Consider the following 22,496-nt stretch of genomic DNA (forward strand, 5'->3'; position numbering starts at 1 on the left):
AGTGTGGCAGATATGATACGCGAATTGGGATGGAAGTCATTACAGCAAAGACGTTTTTCGTTGCGGCAAGATCTTTTTACGAAATTTCAGTCACCAACTTTCTCTTCCGAATGCGAAAATATTTTGTTGAGCCCAACCTACATAGGTAGGAATGATCATCAAAATAAAATACGAGAAATCAGAGCTCGAACAGAAAGGTTTAGGCGTTCGTTTTTCCCGCGCGCTGTTAGGGAGTGGAGTGGTAGAGAGATAGAATGATTGTGGTTTGATGAACCCTTTGCCAAGCACTTAAATGTGAATTGCAGAGTAGTCATTCAGATGTAGATGTAGCATGCCATAATATTGTAATTTGTGTAGTAGAAATTTGGAATGTTGGGAGGAGTGATGTAGTTCTGTAATTAGATGTGGTTTGTTTATCTCCAGTTTTGTTGATGGAGGTTGTTACAGCATCTCTAAATTTTTGTCAGAAAATATGCTCAGAGTTATTGATTCTTTGCAAAATTAGCTTAACACTTAACTCACAAGGTGTCTCTCAGATTGTGTGAAAATTTTCGGATTCACTCATCGAGGTTGGTTGTGGCAGAATGCTTCTATATTCCCCCTACTCTCAAATTGCCAGCCCTACAATGTTTTTTTGTCAGTTGCATTGTCACCTTGTTGTTGTCATACATTATTGACAGTTGTTTGGGCCTCCTAGACCACACCTCGTGAACTATGTAGCTGTTTTCTTCAGTAATATAGGGTATAATACAAAATTTGTTTGCAGGGATGTGTCAATTTTAACTTTCCCAAGTTTGATGAAATTGTTAGATGGCATACAAAGGAAGGATTCAGTGCTACAGATCAAGAAGTAGATGAAAAATATTATTATTTTTTCCAGAAGACATTAGGATAGTTGTGGTGGGGATCTGTCTGTTTCTCCGGTGAAATACTTGAAGTGTTGGTTAAAATCAAAGGAGTTTTGAGTGGTGATAAGAAAAATGTAGATTCCGGCAATGAATGTCAATTTTGTACACTACCTGTTGAGTGGAATTTGTATGTGCAAACTTAAACCCTGGAATTTAGTTTTATATGTAAATTTACTTTCTTCGGAGATAATATAAATTTTTAAAACATAAAATTTAGTTCTGTAACAGCCCTTTTATGTTAACATGACATAAATTAAAAATTTCAAATAATTTGCACCTTAAATCTTTATTTAAACATAGGGGTTACAGGAAGGTCACTTCATGAGTTAAGGTTAATCTTGTCAAGTCAGCACAAGATTCCAATATTCCATTAGAAACACTTTTGTAGCCAGCAGAATTATAACCGTCTTAGTGACCTGATGAATTCTGTAATCTCCTTAATGGTTCTATTTTGAAACTGTTATTAGATGACAGTGCATGCACCTTCCAGTGTAGTAATTCTGTTACATCTGTATGTGGTTTTTATCATGGGTGCAGTGTTTACCGTCACTGTGAGGAAGTAATCATTGAATTCGGTGACCAAAGAGTATAAAGCGCTACCATGTCTGCCAGGTGGTGGCTCAATTGTGTTGGGTCACTGTGTTTGTTTGTCTCAAATTTAATAATGATCCAAAACTGTTTTGTGATGTTCTTGGTGCGTTTATTGTTTGATCTCAGTACAGGATTTCTGCTTTTTTAATTATACATTCGAGGATTTTACCATACTAGTGGCAATGCTCTTTTAAATATTTACTGTTGCTTGTTGTCCAAATTACATTTATCTCTCTCTATTTTAATCCCAGGAGTTTTCCACTCGTTATCGTTGGTTCCAATCAATTTTGTCCTTATTTGTTTTAGGGTAAAACAAGACTGAAGCTGTAAACAAAAAGTTACATTTTCCATTAACACTGTCTGTTTTATAATTTTATCCTCAACATTCTTCCCATACTTTCTGTATAAACATTATAAACAAGTCATTGTTTATGATTATGTGATAGAGTACTTTTTCATGTAATCTTGTCATGATTCACCTTTATGACTTCAAGTCAATGCCTAAAACTGAGACCTATTATTTTAAAGTGAGTGGTAAAATAAAGTTATTGTCCATTCCGTTGGGGGCCTGCAGCATAGTATACGTCATTATAAGACATAATGAAAATTAATGCTCCAGAAATAGCTGCAGTAAGGTAATATGTTTCTTTAAATATTTTACATGACAGGCCGGTTTCGGCTCATAGCCATTGTCAAGTGACCTGTGAAAATAACATTGGTAAGATTATGTAAATCATGTCTGTTTTATGTTTATGAACATATGATGGAATAACTTTATATTGTAGGCTTCATTTGTTGTATCTAATTGCTTCAATCAACTTCAGTAATTTAATCTTCAAGTGTAGAAATTGCAGAATGTTCTCCATTATTTCATGTGACACTGTCGTCCATGGTTCCCATTCTGTTGGGCCCACAGCATAATTTACGTCAGTATAAGACAAAAGTCATAATGAAAATAAATACTCAAAAATTAGCTGCAGTTTCAGCTCGTCATTATCAAGTTATTGGCTCATTTGAAGTTTTATGGTTATTAGATAAATTGTTTCCTGTGGCATAAATTCCATATTGTGAGAATCTGTTCATGGCTTTCAGTTAATTATGGTTAACACTTTAAAAGAAAAAAAGAAAAATTTCTCAGTCTCCAGATTAGTAAGTTGGCTTTGAAACTTCAGTCCTGCATATCCTACCACACTAACATTCTCTATAGATTTCAGTTTATAAATTATTATGTAATGCAACATTGCATTAACAGCAGCTTTACTCTCTTATTTATTTTACCAAAAATTGTAATAGTAAAAAAAGAGAAGGAAAGGGAAGAAAAAAGAAAAAAGGTGGAGGATTGATTCAGAAGTAAGTTTTGAAGGTAGGAGATGAGGTACTGAGAGAAGTAAAGCTGTGAGTGTGGGTTGTGAGTCAAGCTTTGTTATTAGAGCACTTGCGTGCGAAAGGCAAAGGTTCTAGGTTTGAGTACTGGTTGACATACAGTTTAAATCTGCCAGAAAGTTTGAACCGAGTAACTGTTGTCAAGTTTCAATGATATGACAGACTCAAATTATTAGAATGATACTAGTAACATTCTGTTGTCCAGCAAGAAGTACTTACTCACAGTTGCAAATGCCAATTTTCACAATGAGAATTATATAAATAAAATATATCACTAGTATTCTTTATAAGAGAATGCAGATAATGGAAGACTGTAAGCTCCAACACATATAAATCAGAACATTTCATGTAAATAAAATAGAAAGAAACTTCCACATGAAAAAAATATATTAAAAACAAAGATTCCAAGACTTACCAAGCGGGAAAGCACTGGTAGACAGGCACAATAAAATAACACACAAACACACACACAAAATTTCTAGCTTTCGCAACCAACGGTTGCTTCTTCAGGAAAGAGGGAAGGAGAGGGAAAGACGAAAGGATGTGGGTTTTAAGGGAGAGGGTAAGGAGTCATTCCAATCCCGGGAGCAGAAAGACTTACCTTAGGGGGAAAAATGGATAGGTACATACTTGAGCGCGCGCACGCCCACACGCCCACACACACACACACACACACACACACACACACACACACACACACACACACACACACATCCGTCCATACATATACAGACACAAGCAGACATATTTAAAGGCATAGAGTTTGGGCAGAGATGTCAGTCGAGGCGGAAGTGCAGAGGCAAAGATGATGTTGAATGACAGGTGAGGTATGAGTGGCGGCAACTTGAAGTTAGCGGAGATTGAGGCCTGGTGGATAACGAGAAGAGAGGATATATTGAAGGGCAAGTTCCCATCTCTGGAGTTCGGATAGGCTGGTGTTGGTGGGAAGTATCCAGATAACCCAGACGGTGTAACACTGTGCCAAGATGTGCTGGCCGTGCACCAAGGCATGTTTAGCCACAGGGTGATCCTCATTACCAACAAACACTGTCTGCCTGTGTCCATTCATGCAAATGGATGGTTTGTTGCTGGTCATTCCCACATAGAAAGCATCACAGTGTAGGCAGGTCAGTTGGTAAATCACGTGGGTGCTTTCACACGTGGCTCTGCCTTTGATCGTGTACACCTTCCGGGTTACAAGACTGGAGTAGGTGGTGGTCGGAGGGTGCATAGGACAGGTTTTGCACAGGGGGTGGTTACAAGGGTAGGAGCCAGAGGGTAGGGAAGGTGGTTTGGGGATTTCATAGGGATGAACCATGAGTTTACGAAGGTTAGGTGGACGGCAGAAAGACACTCTTGGTGGAGTGGGGAGGATTTCATGAAGGATGGATCTCATTTCGGGGCAGGATTTTAGGAAGTCGTATCCCTGCTGGAGAGCCACATTCAGAGTCTGATCCAGTCCCGGGAAGTATCCTGTCACAAGTGGGGCACTTTTGGGCTTCTTCTGTGAGAGGTTCTGGGTTTGAGGGGATGAGGAAGTGGCTCTGGTTATTTGCTTCACCCTCCCGACCTGGTTGAACCATTACACCAACAACCTGAAAACAGCTTTCACATCCCGCAACTACCCTCCCAACCTGGTACATTTAGTTACATTTAGTATCAAAGTTTTCATTTACCTTTCACAAATGTTCAGTATGCCCACCATCCAGATGATAGTTAAACTCGTCCTTTACTTTTGGAAGCATTTCTGGAGTTGGTACATTCATTGTTGTTAGGTATGCAGTATTGCATTTCACCCAGAGTTGTTTTAAAGGGAGGCACATAGGTGGAATCTTACACAAACACTCACAAAAAGGAATTACATACCATGAGTTCAGAAGACCTTGAAGCTCAGCATTGCCAAGAGAGAGCTGTACACTCCTTGCATCTGATCCGTTGATGAGGCAGCTTATTGCTAACAAATGCTCTTACATGCTGGTGCCTGTGTGGTGGTGCTCCATCCTATTGAAAAATTAATGTTTTCGGCTTGTTCTCACAATTGTGAAAAAATCCAGAGGGCAACATATCCAGTAACAAGTTTCTTGTAATCGTCTTTTCTGCAAAAAAGAACAGGTCACAAATCTTTTCGTGGGCTATGGCACAAAGCACATAGAATTTTGGAGAGTCTCTGTGATGGTTAACTGTGGTATGTGGCTGCAGTCTTCCCCAAATTCTTATGTTGTGGCAGTTCACTTTTCCACTTAAATGATGATTTCTAAAACTGAACGTGAAAGGAAATTGGTACCCACAGAATTAAGATGTAGATGAGTTTCATAATAAATGCTAGAATACCACTATATACTTTCATATTACTGTCAGACACAAGGGAATTATTTCTATCAGAAACAAGGGAATGGTTGAAGTAACTGGTTGTAGCTGCATCATAAGTTGAACTGAAAAATATCTTTTCTATTTCTTGAGGATAACTAGTTTCGTCCACCTGTGTTCATTTTCAAACCATCCGTATCTTAAGTGTGACAGTACATGTGATAATCTATGAATAAAAACTGTCTCTGCAGTGATGATCAAAGAGGCACTATGGACTCCTCCTCAACAGGAAATGGACCACGTAGAATGGAGGTGCTGCAAGTTCACAAACAAGGGAATGGTATTGTATTGTAAAAATATCTTCCATGCTGTAATGGGTTACAGTTTAATATCCAAGGAAGGCCATGCCCATATCCTCAGGACTGATCATAGTGATAAGACATTTGGAAGTAATGACATTGTGAAAATACAGAAGTCTACACATTTACTCAATCTGGATCTTACATAGCATGAGTGGGATGCACTGGGAAGACTTATTCCACAGGGATGCCACTTACTTCAACCTTGTGGCAACAGCGAATTATAAAGAGGGAGGCAAGGGACGAATTACTTGTGGCATAATCCATATCACTTCAGGGAGGGGGGGTTACCTTCATAGTCTCGGATGTTATTGAATTTCTCTCTCTCTCTTCTCAGCAATCACAGGCCCTGTAGACCATGTTCTGCATCAATGATCATAATTTAAATTCAGGAGTAAGTAAGAAACACATTTTTTTTGTTTTCTCCAAAAAAGTTCTTGCCCTGAGATACAGGCCTCCAAAAATGACAATGTGGACACCATTTTGAAGATGCTAGTTTCGAAAGAAAAATTTGAAATGCTGTATCTCTGTAACAGTTCCAGATATTTTGCTAGAGTTTTTTTATTTGAAAAATAATTGCTTTATGATTACAATGGTATCCTCTGTTTGGACATATCTGCCAAAGTTCTTTTACTGTTGCCATTTGAATTTATTTTATGATTTACAGAAAGTTAGATTTTTTTCTGTTGATTAGTACCATGTAGTACTATATTCTCTGTAATGGAGAGCTTTCACTTTTAAGTTAGACCGGTTTTATATTTAAAAAAAAAAAATAAAAAAAAAAAAAAAAAACGGTCAACTTTCAAGGGTAATGTATGTCTTCACTGAAGTTGTTTCTTACCAATTTCTTTGTTACAATGTTTGTTTCTATTGTCTTTACTGTAGTTATTTCTTACCACTTTCTTTGTTGCAGTTATTTCTTTTCACTTTCATTGTTGCAGATATTACTTACATTTTGTTGCAGTTTCTTGTCAGTTTCTTTGTCGTGGTTGTTCATCGCAGGTTTCTGTATTGTAGTTGTTAAGTGCTAATTTGGTTACTGAAGAGGCTTCTAAGAAATCTGACACCATCCAGTGAGTTCTGCGTTTTCATGAGGAATTTGCCAGTTGACACAGTTACAGTGTGTTTTGTGTAAAGGACTGTTTGAAATCTCTTCTGATTGGGGGCAAAGGAGAGTGAAGTGTGCTGACCATTTGCATATCCATAAAAGAGTGATATGTAAGAAAAAAAAAAAAAAACAGACTTTGTTCAGGTTGAGAATAAGTGTTCTCATTTGAAAACTGTTTCAAAGTGAAGATGTTTCCAGTGATGACTTTTTGTGTTCTAAATGTTTTGACAGAATAACAACTATGATAGTATCTGAACAAGGCGAAGTGTCACATGGTGCAGATGATGCAGATTTTGCAGCAACAGAGGAAGAATTAAATACCCTGAATCAGTCAAGTCCTGTTAAGAAACTGTGGTCAGTGAAGTCAAGTCATGAGCTCTATGCATTAAGATAGCACAGAGAAATTGCTAAAGCTGTGGATAAATACACTACAGCAAAACTGACCAAACTCTTCAAAGGAGAAACAAATGAGACTGTTCTCGCCAGAGTGTCAACAAAAATACACAATAACTGTAACAGTTGAAGATCAAAATGTTGTGAAAGTGAAGAGGTACATTGATTTGCATATTAAAGAAACTTTTGCAATTTACAAGAGCAACTATACAACTTCACATATTGGAAGATCAAAATTTTAATCACTATGACCTAAGTGGGTAGTTACACACCCACCTAGAAATGTCTGCTTATGTATGTACTGTGCAATTTTGAACTGTATTTGCCAATTTTGAAGAACTTACTGGAGCATGTGACGTATGACACCTTGGTTGGACACGTGAAGTCATTAGTAGTCTGTGACATAAAGTGTGATACTTGTTTGCTTCAAGAATGTAGTGACTGCCGTGGAAAGGGAGGACTGTTTTTACAGACACTTCGCCTGGAAGACGTAGCAGATAACTATGCAGAAATTACATATGCATCATGGGAGGAAAATAAACTAATTAAGAAAACTGTTGCCTTTGACAGTTTCATTGATGAACTTGGTAAATTGTCATTGAAAGCAGTAACACACCAGTATCTGAAGAAATCGCAACAACAACACATTGCAGAAGTGAAAGGGTGTGTACAGGCTGAAGAACTATGTTTAGTGCTTCACTGTGATTTTGCTGGGAACTGGTCTGTAATTCTCCCACAAGAAGTACATCATTGGAGTAATGACCAGGTTTCAATTTTTACAGGAGTGACATATTTTTTAACAAGATCACAAGTGTTGCAGTTATAAGTGATGACACAGGACATGACTCAGCACGTGCTTTGCTAGCAATGTGCAAATTTCTTCAACTGCAAAACAGGGACAGAGAAGATCATCATTATTTCTGATGGTGCTGCTAGTCATTTTAAAAATCGTTACCAGCTGTTTAAATATCGGGTAAGTTGCATTGTACCAACTGATTTAGTATGCAGTGCTATTGGTCACGGGAAGGGGCTTTGTGATGGTGTAGGAGGCCTGCTGGAGCATCATGTTACAAAACATAATCTTCCCGGACAAAATACAGTTGCAATTCAGAATGCTGAGGATTTTATGAGAGCCATGAAATCTTACACATCCACAGCCCTCACTCTTTTGTCCAAAGAGGAAATCAAAGAATTCTGTGAGCAGGAAAAAGAAGACAGTCCAAGCAAACTACTGCTGTGAAAGGAATTCAGAAGACTTATTTTTGGACTCAAAGTGATTGGTGAACTCATATTGCATGCACTTTAAAGAGCACAGAAGAAGAAATTTCATTTGTTCAGTCAACACCTCAGACTCACAACCTGAGAAAGGGGGGGGGGGGGGTATTTGTGGCGTGTGTATGACTGTGACTGGTGGATTGCTGAGATTATAGATGCCACTTACACAAAATTGTAATGAACTTTACGAAGCTACAACATGGACCAGTGCTGGATATCGGTTTCCAGCTGAAGGACAGCATCAACACCATCAGTGCTCATTTCCTGTTCACAATGTTTTGAAGATTGTAAGTGCTCCAATTCCTATTGGTTTAACAGGAAGGCATCACTCTATATTAAAGGAAGATACTGAAACAGTGGAACACATATTTAGTTCATTGACTGGCTAATTTCAGTACAAAACATTAGAGTATACAGAACTGGTATAAATTAAAACCTTTCACATACATTTTGGAACCATTTAAAATGCTTGAAAAATGATTCTCTTACTCATCTTTCGAAACTAAAACTATGTTAAATAGGGGTAGGTTTTGATTTTTATGAGCCTGTTATGCGATAATGTGTTAATAAGACAGGTTTCATGTACGGCAAAAAATTCAATTGTTTATAAAACCTGTTCAATCTAGAAGTGGAAACTCTCCTTTTCAGGAAAACTATATGGTACTAATCAACAGAAAATATCAAAATTTTATGGATTGCCGTTTCTGAAAAAAAAAATTCATAAATTATAAAAAAAGTTCAGAACACTATAGTAAAAGAACTTTGACAGATAAGTCCTAATGGAGGATTTCTTTGTAATCATAAAGCAGTTATCTTTCAAATAAAAAAACAACAAAATATCCAAACTGCTCCAGAGATACAACATTTTAAAAAAATTTCCAAAATTCGCGTTTTCAAATAGGTATGCGCGGTGTCATCTTTGGAGGGCTGTATCTCTGAGCAGAAATTTTTTTGGAGAAAACAAAAAAATATGTGTACCTTACCTAGTCCTTCATTTTAACATATGCTAAATTCAATAACATCTGAGACTATAAGGTAAGATTTTTTCATAGCCTACTTGAATTGATATGGACAACTTCTGAAAAGCCTTGTGAAGATTGTCTCTAATAGGGAATGGCTATGCAATGCTGTTTGTTGTAGTCTTTAAGTCTGAAGATCGATTATTTGGTTAGGTTTCATAGAGCATATGAATGATTCTTTTATTGAAATAATGTGAAATGAGTCAGTTTACAGAAAATGTATCCCTGATTAGTGTTAACATTAATGAACATTTTCCTCCAAATCATGCAGCTACTCCTAAAAATTAAGTTTGTATTTACAGGCTACCAGTTTAAGAAAAAAAAATAGTCCTTGAACAGATGGATTTTTCTAGAAGAAATAATTCCAGGTTAAGTCTAAAACTTGCTTTGCTACTTGTAAGGCATTTTATGTTATCAGGCAAAGAATCAAACATTTTTGTTGCTACATATTGAATTCCTTTCTGAGCCATTGAGAGCTTTAATAGTGAGTAATAAAGATAATTTATCCTCTAGTGTTGTTGTTGTTCCTAAATTGTGATGGATTATTTGTGATGATTTTTATTAGTGAATATGTGCATTGTGAAGGTGTAGATAAAATGCCTAATGCCTTAAAAATGAGCCTACATGGCAACCTCGGGTAAACACCACATATTATTCTTACTGATTGCTTTTCTGCAATCATTACTTTCTTTCTAAGTCATTAGTTACCCAAGGAAATTATCCCATGTGACATTACTGAGTGAAAATATGCCAGGAGGCTGATGTTTTTGTTTTCAAGACCAGTAATTATACAAAAAGCAAAAGGAGCTGAACTTAAGTTTTAAGCAGCCCAACAATACATGTCTTTCAGTTCAAGTTCAAGTTTTCGTCAGTATGCACACCAAAATTTTGGAGCATTCTACCCTGTTTGCTGACTTCTGTTTGTGTGCTACATCAGTTGTTGGTATGACCCTTTTTGTTGTACAGAACTAAGTAAGGGTGTTTTCTGAAAATTAAGTGAGAACCACTTAATAATCTCTGTAAAACATCATTAATAATGTCTTCTGTTGGTTTCTCTCCAATGGCATTCATTATAACACAGTATTGCCTGGAAGAAGTACGAATTTTGCTACTCCTAAAATTATTTACATCCACCAAGACTTTACGTTACCACATTCTACGTTAGAAATATGTGCCCCAGAATCAATATTCAGGTGATGAACAGTACTCAGTTTCTTTACATTTTCTCAATACATTGTCTTCATGACTGTTATAAATCTCTGGTCAACCTCTGTAAAACTGCACATTGCTAGCTAGCTTCCTAACCCTCCAAATAGATGTGCCATTGGCGATAAACTACTTTCAAAATGGCTTCTTTAGTGTGCTCTAAAATATTCAAGACAAAAAGACAGGTGTTCGGCTTACTGTTGTTGCAGTTAAAAAAATATTACATTTTACTCCCAAGACTATTATTTGTGCTCCTCCAAATCCAGGCTGCCAAAAGTATAAATTAGATACTTTCACAAAGTGCATACTTTAGATTATGGCATTAATAATGGCAATATCTGTTTTCAGTGTTAACAGGAGAGACAGCATCAGTACAAATTTTAAATGTCAGTGGAGAGTTGGAGACTCTCACAAATATTGGAGTCAGTCTTCCTACAATGAGCAGTGTTGTTGTGTTATCCGACACTACTATGTTGCATCCTGATCCAGCACCAGGTATGGTCCTTTGTTAATAATCAATGTCTATAAACTTTGTGTCATGGCAAAATGCTTGAAACTACAATTTTGCTATCATCAAGAACACATTAAGTTTATTGTTGCATTTATTTTAATTACACGTGGAAGTCAGGAAGATTTAACTTTGTGTCTGTGTATGTGCGGATGGATATGTGTGTGTGTGTGTGTGTGCGAGTGTACTCCTGTCCTTTTTTTCCCCTAAGGGAAGTCTTTCCGCTCCCGGGATTGGAATGACTCCTTACCCTCTCCCTTAAAACCCACACCCTTTCATTTTTCCCTCTCCTTCCTTCCTTCCTGACGAAGCAACTGCCAGTTGCGAAAGCTTGTAATTCTGTGTGTGTGTTTGTGTGTTTTGTTCATGTGCCTGTCTGCCGGCGCTTTCCCGCTTGGTAAGTCTTGGAATCTTTATTTTTAATATATTTTTCCCATGTGGAAGTTTCTTTCTGATTTAATAATTGTGTTTTTGCTCTAGTCACCACCAGCTCCCATTGATTATACAAAGCCCACCTTCTCATTTTAGGGATATCAACCACTTCCACCATTGTTTACCTACTTTTTCTTGACTGTTGCTACACTTTCCCACAGTAACATCCTCCACATCCTTGCTGCCATTGAATATTACATGTTCCAGTTACTTCCAGTTCCATTGCTAGCTTTTAATTCTTTATGTGCATGACTAGTTATGTTGCCATCAATCCTTTTTCCTTTGAACATAAAGTACACAAATAGGTCCACGACACTTTCACAGAACCTCCCATGGTGCTTTCATAAGATAAACTATTGACTCCATTGTAACCAAGCAAATTCCTAAACCCCCGAGCTGGATTCTGATTCATTAATCACTTTTCCATAATCTGGACCAGAGCCAAGAATTCTGTCTTCATCTCTTCTCAACCTTCACACTTGTACATTTTCATTCTCTGTTATCAGCTCACAGAACCACATTCACAGACAACAACCTCTACCTTTCTAACGGCTGCATGGAAACATACATCCTATTAAGATCACTCGACACCAGCAGTATCTTCAATTTGACTGAAGTCACATCTTCTGCACAAAAGGGCCCCTTTATACATTGTCCAGTCACATTAATGCCATTACCTGTCAAAAGCCCAAATAATCACCTTTTGCAGTGCGGATCACTGCAAGATGTGCAGGAAGAGAGTCAGTAAAGGTCTGGAAGATACCAAGATGGATGTGGAGCCATGTTGATTCCAGTGCCGTGGCCAGCTGCATTAAGTTTCTCCATTGGGGATCCATGGTGCAAACAGCCTGGTCGAGGTGGCCCCAAAGATTCTCGATTGGGTTTAAGTCCACTGAGTTTGGTGACCAGAGTAGTATGGTAAACTCAGCCTGATGCTCTTCATACATTGTGAGCTGTGTGACACATTGCATTGTCCTGTTGATAGATGCCTTTGAGCAGAGGAAAACCAAACTGCATGCAGGGATAAACATGGTCCCCAAGGATATATACTTACTTGTATTGATCCATTGCACCTTTCAGAATAATGAGATCACCCAGGGAATGCGCCCTAGTTGTTTGCTTTCAACGCTTCACACTGTATATGCTAATATCCATCTTTCTGATGGAGCATAAAACGTGAGTCATCTGAAAAGGCTAGCTGTCCCCACTCAAAGGGCATCCAGTTGCAGTATTGGTGTGCAAATTCCAGTCTTCATTGGTGTTGAACAGCGGTCAGTATGGGTGCATGAACCAGGCTGCTGCCGTAGTGGTCCACACACAAAAACCTTCACTGAATGGTCATTGAACAGACACTATTGGTAGCCACTGAGTTCATCTGGGTGATCAGTTACATGTCTGTTCATCTGTACACATCTCCACTGCTGCTGTTCATTCTCATCATCTATGGCTTTTGGTCCACAACAATTTCTTCAGCACCAGTTTTGTATAGTGCCATTTTTCCACGCATATTGTACTTTAACCACGGCAGCAAGTAAACACTTCGTTATATCAGAAATGGTTCCACCCTAGGGCCAAAAGCCACTGATCATGAAATAAATTGTTCCATTTCCACATTCTGACAATGACTGCACTGTGTTCTAAGACCCTCAGCACACTTCATATACCATCCACTGCTGTTGCTGCCACCTCCTTTCTGTGAGTGGTTATTGCATGTTGACTTCAAATATAAGTGGTGGTCACATTAATGTGACTGGACCATGTAGTTTTGCTATCTGTGGACAGCACATCTACAGTAGTGAGCAATCCATCTCCAATATGTTTTAAGCCCTTCACAAATGGCCAATACCCACCAACACAGTCTAAAAAAAGTCTCCAGTACTATATTCCCTCCAACTAAACTGGGCCAACATTGTGCAATAATACCCTGCAGTGGACTAACTGGTCCATATCCTCCAGAGGCTTCAGCTATCTCTCATTGTGAGCTGAAATCAGCAATATCGTCTCCAACATATGGTGTTCCTCAAGGTTCCATCCTGTGTCTATTGCTTTTTCTTGTTTGTTTTGTTTGCAGATGATACAAACATTGCAATAAGTAGCAAGTCAAGTACAGATTTAGAAAAGACTGCTAGTCAAATTTCCACTGACACTAATAAATGGTTTAAAGCTAATTCACTGTCATTAAACATTTAAAACACCCACTATATGCATTTCAGAACCTGTAAGAGGTTTTCTTCCAGCATATGTATAACATATGAAGACATTCAGAATGAAAAGGTTGACAGTGTTGAATTATTGGGATTACAACTTGTTAATAACTTCAGTTGGAAAGGGCATATCACAGAATTTGCGAAGTGCCTAAACAAGTCTGTCTTTGCAGTGAGAATGATGTCAAATGTAAGAGATATAAATATGAAAAGACTTGCATACTTTGCTAACTTTCATTCTATTATGTCATGCGAGATCATATTCCGGGGTAACTCATCAAACCGTGTGAAAGTTTTTAGAGTGGCATGTAATATGACTCATTTGTGGTGTAAATTCAAGAATGACATGTAGAAACCTGCTCAAGGAACTTTGTATTCTAACCACAGCTTCTCAGTACATTTATTCCTTAATTAAATTTGTTGCAGGTAATATATCTCTATTTCCAACCAATAGCTAAATACATAGTATCAATACAAGGAGTAAGAACAATCTACATAAAGAGCTAATTCAGGAACACACATTTCCCTTAATTTGCCAGAAACCATTTGGTTTCTGCTAAATCACGGTTTAAACAGACTTTGAAAGATTTATAAATTATAGAGTGCAGCAGTCAGTCACCTTTTTTTGACTAGTTTTATTACGCAAATCCAGATTTCGGCTAGTGCCTAGCCATTATCAATGCACTATTTTCTAATCTTGACACAAAATAGTGCATTGATAATGGCTAGGCACTATCCGAAATTGTATTTGTGTAATAAAACCAGCAAAAAAAGAAGAAGAAGAAGAAGAAGAAGAAGAAGAAGAAGAAGAAGAAGACAACTGATTGATGTGCGCTGTAATTTATAAATCACATAACAGTCACTGAGTGCACCCACTTTCGTAATGGAAGGTAACCGGAGGAGAGTTTGAAAGACCTTTTTGTAGGCAACTCCTTCTACTCTATAGATGTATATCTTAATAGGGACTATTATACCTATTTTAGGTATCAATTTGAAAGTTCCTTTACATTTCCACTGTCACTGCATAGGTTTCCTCGAAGGAAAGCAAAGTGTCTGGGAGATGATATTACTTACCAGTGTATATAAAAAGAAACATGTTACATTTCAAACAGTTTATGAAAATTAATTGTATGAATACAAACTACTGGAAATTACTGCTTACCTCTTTTTAATCCATCAGTGTTATACAGTGTAAGGATATCTTATTAATCAAGCGAGAATGATTTTACTACATACATACACAGGTTTTACAGGTTTCACACGTTCCAAAGGCTTCTTCTGCTCTTTGCCCACTCAGTGTATTTTCTAACTAATTGAAGAAGATGATATGTTGATGTTATAGATGCAAAGAAACACTACAACTCTCTTTGTTTTTGAAAGATCACAGTTGGATATTTGTGGTCTTACTGGTTTGGCTATTTTAGTATTTGCACAGTTGTGACAAAACTGCTGCAATGTATGTTGGTATGGGTACTTCATGGGTTGATGGTCACTTGATAATAACTTGGGAACAGAACCCCTTAAGATGTAATGAAAACTTCCCTTGAGAGTCAATCTGCAGGAAACAGAAAGTCCAAAACCTCAAGAGATGTGCACAGGGATAAACACAGCACATGCTGATACAGGTGGCTGTTGACTGAGCACTTGACAACCACTTGCGGCATGAAGCGCAAAACAAAGTCCTCATAGTTGACTTCAGCATAAGCCCTGTCCCTCCTGGCATACTGCCACTCACAGGTAAACGCCTCTGTCAGCAGGTGTGCCCATAATATGTGTCACGTGTGTCCTCCAAGGCAGATTTTCACACGATTCTTTGCACTGTCCATGCAAGTTCACCTGCCTTCATCGTGATGTCTGCTGGCAAGGATACTAAAACTACGAATGAATAAGCATCATCAAAAAATAACACTGCATTAATACAAAAAATTCCTTGAAACCAGTGGTGAATTTGGTAATGCCAGATGCTGTTCCTTTTGCGCAGATTTTGTGTACACTGAAGATGAAATGGTTAGTCTTTCATAATGCAAAGATCAACATAAAAACATTTGTGCAATGTTGGGACATACAACATATCATTGCACACCAGTAGTAGGGTAGTGATAGACCACATGAGTAATTCTTTCTTCCTCCTTTGCTTTACTGTGAAATTCCCTTTATTGACTCTTATAATGTGCCAGTCTCCAAAAGTGCATTGTCAAATGCTCTTCCATGAGTAATTGCGAATTTAGGATACACAGTGCCTGTAGTACCATTTTTCAGCTGCAATGGAACTGTAGTTGCAAATCAAGTTTGGTAGTGTGTACATTAAGTACATTAAATAGGTAAACCTCAAGGTTCCATTGTAAAATAGAATATATTGATGTTAACTTCTTTGCTTACAAGGACCAATAGTGTTCTGTTCCTGAATATTACTGAATTCTTCATGATATCCTTTTATCACACAGCTGTTGGTGCCTTTATGTCACATCTAGTGCATGTTTTCAAGGCCTTCTCTTTTGCAGGCCAGCTGACACCCCCTGCCCCCCCCCCCCCTCCCCTACCTTCCTATCCCAGTAATAAACAGTCCTGTTTCCTTTGAACTCGTCACCTGTTTCACCAAATAGGGGAAATTCTTGTTTTAACAGTTTTACTAACCAACATAGAACACATTGCATGTATATTGCTATTTTAAGTAGTAAGATATGATTGTATGTGTACAAGATACAATTACTTGCATTTATAGAAACTACGTCCATAGAATAATTAGTGGGTGTGTTGTTGATTGACTACTCTGAAGTCCTTCTACCAAGATGGAGACTCCACCACCCATTATCGTATGTGTGAGGCCTGCATTTTCCCTGGACTGTGGAACAGTTGCAGTATTGCCATTGTTTGACATCCAGGCCCTACTCCTGATCTAATACAATCAGACCTTTATTAGGGAGGTTGATGGAGTTTACAGAAGAAAGGTGAATACACAAGAAAAACTGCTATGTTGTACAATGAACAATACAAAGCTATGCTATGATGCTCTAAAACATGCACTGTGGAGACTCAATTAATGATACTAATTGTTGTCATAAATCATTTGGATAATTGAAAATTTAGGTAGCTGAATGTATGAAGGAAAGTGATTTTTGTATTATTAACTCTAGAAAGATAACATATGTCACCCGCTTATGGTTATCTTTCAGGTATGTCGTCATATGGTTAACTTTCTAGGGTTAATACAAAGATAGGTGTTTATTCTGAGCAACAAAATAAATTAAACTTACTAAAATCAAATAAAAATTGGTGTTTATTATGAAATTAGAGACACATTTTCACATGTACATACATATGTTCTTAAAGTTACTAAAATTCTGCAACCTTAATGAAATACCTAACAAAAGTCACATAGGGCAGTCACTGTAGTTTCATCTGACATAAAAAGCTTTCTCTCTTCATTGGTGCTACAGTATGAATTTGTTTTATCTGTCATGAACTCATGGTGTCACACTATGTTGGTTCTTCGCGCCATTTGAAAGCTGTTTCCAGGGCTTGAAACACTTCTGCATGTGATGGACCTGCATCATTTCCAGCACCTATGTGTTATTCTGTTTCAACTTCTTGCATTTCCTGCTGTTTGTTGGGCTGTAATGTGATTTCAATAAAACAATTTTGTCACCCAATATGATTTGAAAAACCTTAAGCACTACTGTCAGAAGTGATCCACTCTTTCATATCATCATCATCATCATCATCATCATCATCATCATCACATTCCTGACATATTTGTATGTTTGTCATTAGCTCATTTTTATTCTTCAAAACATAATCATCTGTATTGGTTACTGAATTTTTGTGCTCCCATTTTAGTATTCTGTTCCAAGCTTTTTAATCAAATCTCATGCATCTAGAGCCATGTAACAATATTCTTTTAATTTCATTGCTTGAAAAATGACTTCTGTGTTATCTTTATCTCAGATAACAATCTATGTTAAAGTTGTATTCTATAAAATCATTATAATGTTTCCTTAATACTTTAATCCATTGACTGTAGTGAAGATGTCATATTAGGACACAAAAATTTTACTGTAAACATTCCATTTCCTCTTTCTAACAATTCAGCCATAGGATGGATTGGTGCATTACTCAGTAAAATCATGACCTTTTCCCTTGTTTACCAGTTTTGTTTTCAAATATTTTTCCTGCAGGGATAAAAGTGTAGTCATACCAGTCAGTGAATATTTGGTGTTCATCCATGCAATATTTGGCTTTTATATATAAAGGGAACCCTGGTATTTTTTGTAGCATATGAAATTTTTGGATTTTCCAATGAGCAAAGGTATTTGATGGGTCCCAGTAGCATGTGCACAAACTAATATTGTTACTTGCTCTTTACTAGCTTTGTATCCTGGAGTAGATGTCTCTCACCAGGAATTCCAATTTAATCTGCTTTCATTAGCGTTGCAAACAAAGTCCATGCCACAGTCATTTTCATCCAGTTCTAATCTGCTGCCTGTACATGAGCTGAAATTTTTCCCGCGTTGTATTTCCAACTTACAAATTCTATGATGAGATTTAAATCTGTTACTTGCCACAAACAATTCATCACCACCTATTTTTATAGTTAACTGTAATGGCTTTTCAGAGAGCAAAAGACCAGATATTGTTTGCTTAGTTTGTGTGTGTGTGTGTGTGTGTGTGTGTGTGTGTGTGTGTGTGTGTGTGTGTGTGTGAAACAGACAATACAAAGGTACATTATTTTGGTTTCTTCGACACTTTTTTATGTTTACTCCTATCTTCACTATCAAGTTTGCCAGTTAACTTCAAACCTGAATCAGTATTCTTCTTAATACTGGTTATTGCAGGAGTACCTACACCATACTTACTGGTTAACTTTTTCAAATGAATCAATAATGTTTATTTTACCTTTAAGTGATAGCACGACTCCTTTGTGCTTTGACATTTTTAAAGTTCAGATGCACAACGTGGCGCAGCAGTGTAGCCATTGACAACTGTGTCTCTCAAACAATAATGGAATGGTCACTGTCTACCACAAACAATAATGAAACGCCCGAAGCAGAGGTCACACATAGTGTGGACAGTTAGTGCCAGTGTGACATATCTGTGCACACAGAGACTAGACTACAAAGATATTTGCTTGTGGTTGACAATCTGGGTAAATGCAAATCCATGTAACTGAGATGCAGATAATTAAGCCTCCATGTACTACTGCATGTAAGAATTGGTTTGTAATTTGTGATGGACTGCTCTAACTTTGAAACAGGTAGTAACTAATACATAAAAGAATATAACAAAATAAAACTATTTTGCTGTGATATAAACATATGAACATTTATAAACTTGTATGTCAGGAAATGTTCCAATAGAATATGTTTATAAATTTTTTTGCTTCAAAGGATAATTTACTACCTGCCAGAAAATGGCCTTTCCTTCAAGACTCCCTATAGAATATAGCCCATATTAACTTCTGGAATGAATAATAACCAACCTCTCGAAAATTATTAAGTTTTGTGTTGGAATGGAAAACGTGATTACATAATTGGAAAGTTCATTCAGTAATCAAGATAACTTGTTAATACAATGCAGATGGCAGTGATTATCATTTTTGTGGAATATACAGTACCATTATTCCACATTACATTTCAAGCATAATTTAGGCACAAAACGTATTATGAAATACCACATTCTGAACCAATCCAACACAAGTGTACTACTTTTTAATTTCCAACCATTAAATGTTGTTACCATGTAACGGTAACTGAAACGTAGTAGTTTACAGCATTTATATCTTTATCTTACATTAAACCATAAAATGTGATAGTTGCCAAAGGTAATTGCATATATGTTGCTTATATCCACATCTAGTCAATATTATAATTAATCCATACCTCTCAAAAGTTGCATCAACTGGCAATTCTTTTTCTTAAACCCTGTATTGATACAGAAAATTCAGCATACAAGGTGCAATGAACTGTTTGCTGTTTGGTATAGTCTAAGTTACATTGTAAAGCAAATCACAATGTAACGAATCTGTCTCCTTGTTTTTCACTATGGTCTCTGTAAACTAATTAAGAAATAATTTGATTCACAGCAGCAGCATTTGGAGGGCAGCTGATACCTTCAGCTGATACAGCTGGTGTCCTACACCAGTGTGATGTATCTCGTGTGCAGTTTCTTGAGTGATAACAGAAAATCCTTCAGCTTTCAAGAAATAGGTTAACTGTGATTACATTTTACCAAAGTTTTATTTACAAACATGCCACATGAATTCGATGTTTGAAAACATGAATGGAAAGTCAAAACTGAAGGCCTCGAAAATGAATAAACTAAGGACTACATGTACCAAAATGCTGAATATAGAAGTGTTATCAGAGGAGTGGAGGGAGTAAAAATAAACATATGTCATCCTAGTTCCCCCTATAGTGACAGCAGCAATAAGTTCCTTTGCTTCCATACAGTGTAATTACATGTGTGACTTGATGGCTCTGCAGGTAAGGGGCATATTATGACCCATCTGTAAACTGAAGAGTAAGCAGACGAGCCCTCACTCACTGTAACCAGTTATGTCAAGAAGCATGCAAAATTGCTATACAGTTTTGATTTCACATTATACTGTAGGCCCATCAGTAACTTGTTGGGTAACCATTTTCCAGGTTATATGAAAGCAAAGTTCATGCCCAGTAAAGAGCATTGTTGTTTTCAAACGTATCTGTGGGCTGTGAAACACTGTCAGCCATTGATAGTGTGCTTCTGGGTCTTCTCATGAGTTGTTGATTCTATTTTATGCATAGTATTTCAGTGACAGACCCAGCCGTTATCTTCAGGTTCTGCGAGTACACATTTCAGTAATACTGGTCACACACTTTTACTTGGCCCCTCTGTGATCAGCACATGTCGTCTGAGTTCATGCCACTCCAGAATGTTTACACTCATTGCCAACCTAGGTACATTACTTACAGAAATGAGCAAAGAGCGGTTCTAGGCGCTTCAGTCCAGAACCGCGCGACTGCTACAGTTGCAGGTTCGAATCCTGCCTCGGGCATGGATGTGTGTGATGTCCTTCGGTTAGTTAGGTTTAAGTAGTTGTAAGTTCTAGGGGACTGAGTATCTCTGATGTTAAGTCCCATAGTGCTGAGAGCCATTTGAACCATTTTTTTTTTTTTTAGCAAAGAGCTTGTTCTTGGTCCTTCTAGTGACTCACCATCAACTTTTGTGGCACTTCTGCAATGCACTAATACATTACATGTTCATTTCTTTTCTAAGCCAATGAGCTATGAGCTGATTGCAAGCTCCTACTCCCAGCATCCTCCAATGTGGGACCAAGTAAAAGTAAGAGATCAGTACTCGCAGCACAGAAGGAAGACAGCTGGATCAGTTGTCAAAATATTGTGCACAAAATAAAATCAACAACTTAACAGAACATTCAGAAGTACACTATTAATCAATCATATCGAGAAAACTTGAGAGATCACTGTGAGCCACATTTACTTTTTTGTCTGTGACTGATGTCATTTTAGCCATAAACATATAACTAAACTTTGGGTTGAAGATCTATTCACTTTTTTATTGAAATATAATTAATATACAGACCATCAATGATACTGGTTATCTGTCTTGCTCTCTATAAATTAAAACATAGTCAACTCTGTGATATTAATAATTGGTGCCATGCAGTGTTTATGTGTGCAACAAATACATTATGTAAAAATGAAGACGCAATTTATTGTTTTTTGCTGTGGTAAAATGTTATACAAATGTATAGTAAAATTAACTCCTATGTACAGTGTTTTTATGCAAAAGAGAGACTGAATAAGAAAACAGGAACTAATGGGTAGTGCCTGGTAATATTTTTTCCTGTCTTGAAAATTATTTAAGTAATGAAGCATTATTAAAGAATATCTGATGTATAATTTATGGAAGAGATTCTGCTGATGAGAGTGAACAGTGTTTTCACAATAAATTTCACAGAATCGAGACTTTACAATTGCTTTTCACTCAGTATTCACTCTTGTTGTGGTCATGTCCCATCCCAGATAACAAACTCACCATTAAGCACAGTGAAAATGCTATTAAACATTATTATATAGACCTGTACACTCATTTACAGTATGCATGCAGTGCCAGTAAAAGTCATCCTATTTATTGTTACGGATCACTCAATTTATATGTGCAATAAGTAAACTGAGACATAAAATAGTTAAATTAAAGCTTTTAAGTATCATAGTCATTGTCAGAAGGTGAAATCCAATGTCCAGAATGTACCTTGTGAACCTCTCTGTGTTTTTAGTGCTCCTTGCAGACCACTGGTGGTTTTGATAAAATAGAAGATAAAAATGGAACGAGTATGGTGATTTTGTTGGTGTGGTTATTGATTGTGTGCTTTTGTGTAGAAACACAAAAACATATCAATCAATATGATTTCCAGTAAATGTTTGAACGGAGGCCAGTCAACAATAACCAGTTTGGCCTTACCCTACTTGTAGTATCAAAGTGCATGATAAAAACTATTAATAAAGCTGAACATATATTTACATGGGAATACAACCTGTATTTGCAACTTTCGTCATTACTGTAAGTAGAATTTGTGGCACTTCCATCAATGACAATGGAGCAAAGTTACATCTAGCAGGTGGTCAAGACATGTTAAAGTACTCTGCTGGAAGTCTTCAACAGTTCATAATTAAGACAGTTGTCTGGCTGGAATTATTTGTACTGAAAAATTCATGAATTTGAAAATTCAAACAAACTGATTACACGAATACAATTTTGTGTCCAGTAGAGGAGGTAAGCAGGCTAAGTGTGCAAGACAGTATAA

At 37.1% G+C, this 22,496-nt stretch overlaps 1 protein-coding gene across 3 annotated transcripts in view; it reads left to right on the top strand.

The window, feature by feature from the left end:
- LOC126365997 (uncharacterized) overlaps positions 1–21,578 on the top strand; it is a 119,126-nt gene extending 97,548 nt beyond the window's left edge. For all 3 annotated transcript variants that reach the window (XM_050008820.1, XM_050008821.1, XM_050008822.1), the window contains exons 11-12: positions 10,898–11,044; positions 19,773–21,578. In XM_050008820.1, the coding sequence (XP_049864777.1) occupies positions 10,898–11,044; positions 19,773–19,864 (239 nt within the window). In that variant the 3' untranslated portion in view covers positions 19,865–21,578. The remainder of the gene's footprint in view (positions 1–10,897; positions 11,045–19,772) is intronic.
- Positions 21,579–22,496: the final 918 nt, after the last annotated feature.

Source organism: Schistocerca gregaria, chromosome 4 (genome assembly GCF_023897955.1).
Source record: "Schistocerca gregaria isolate iqSchGreg1 chromosome 4, iqSchGreg1.2, whole genome shotgun sequence".
NCBI classification, from domain to species: Eukaryota; Metazoa; Arthropoda; class Insecta; order Orthoptera; family Acrididae; genus Schistocerca; species Schistocerca gregaria.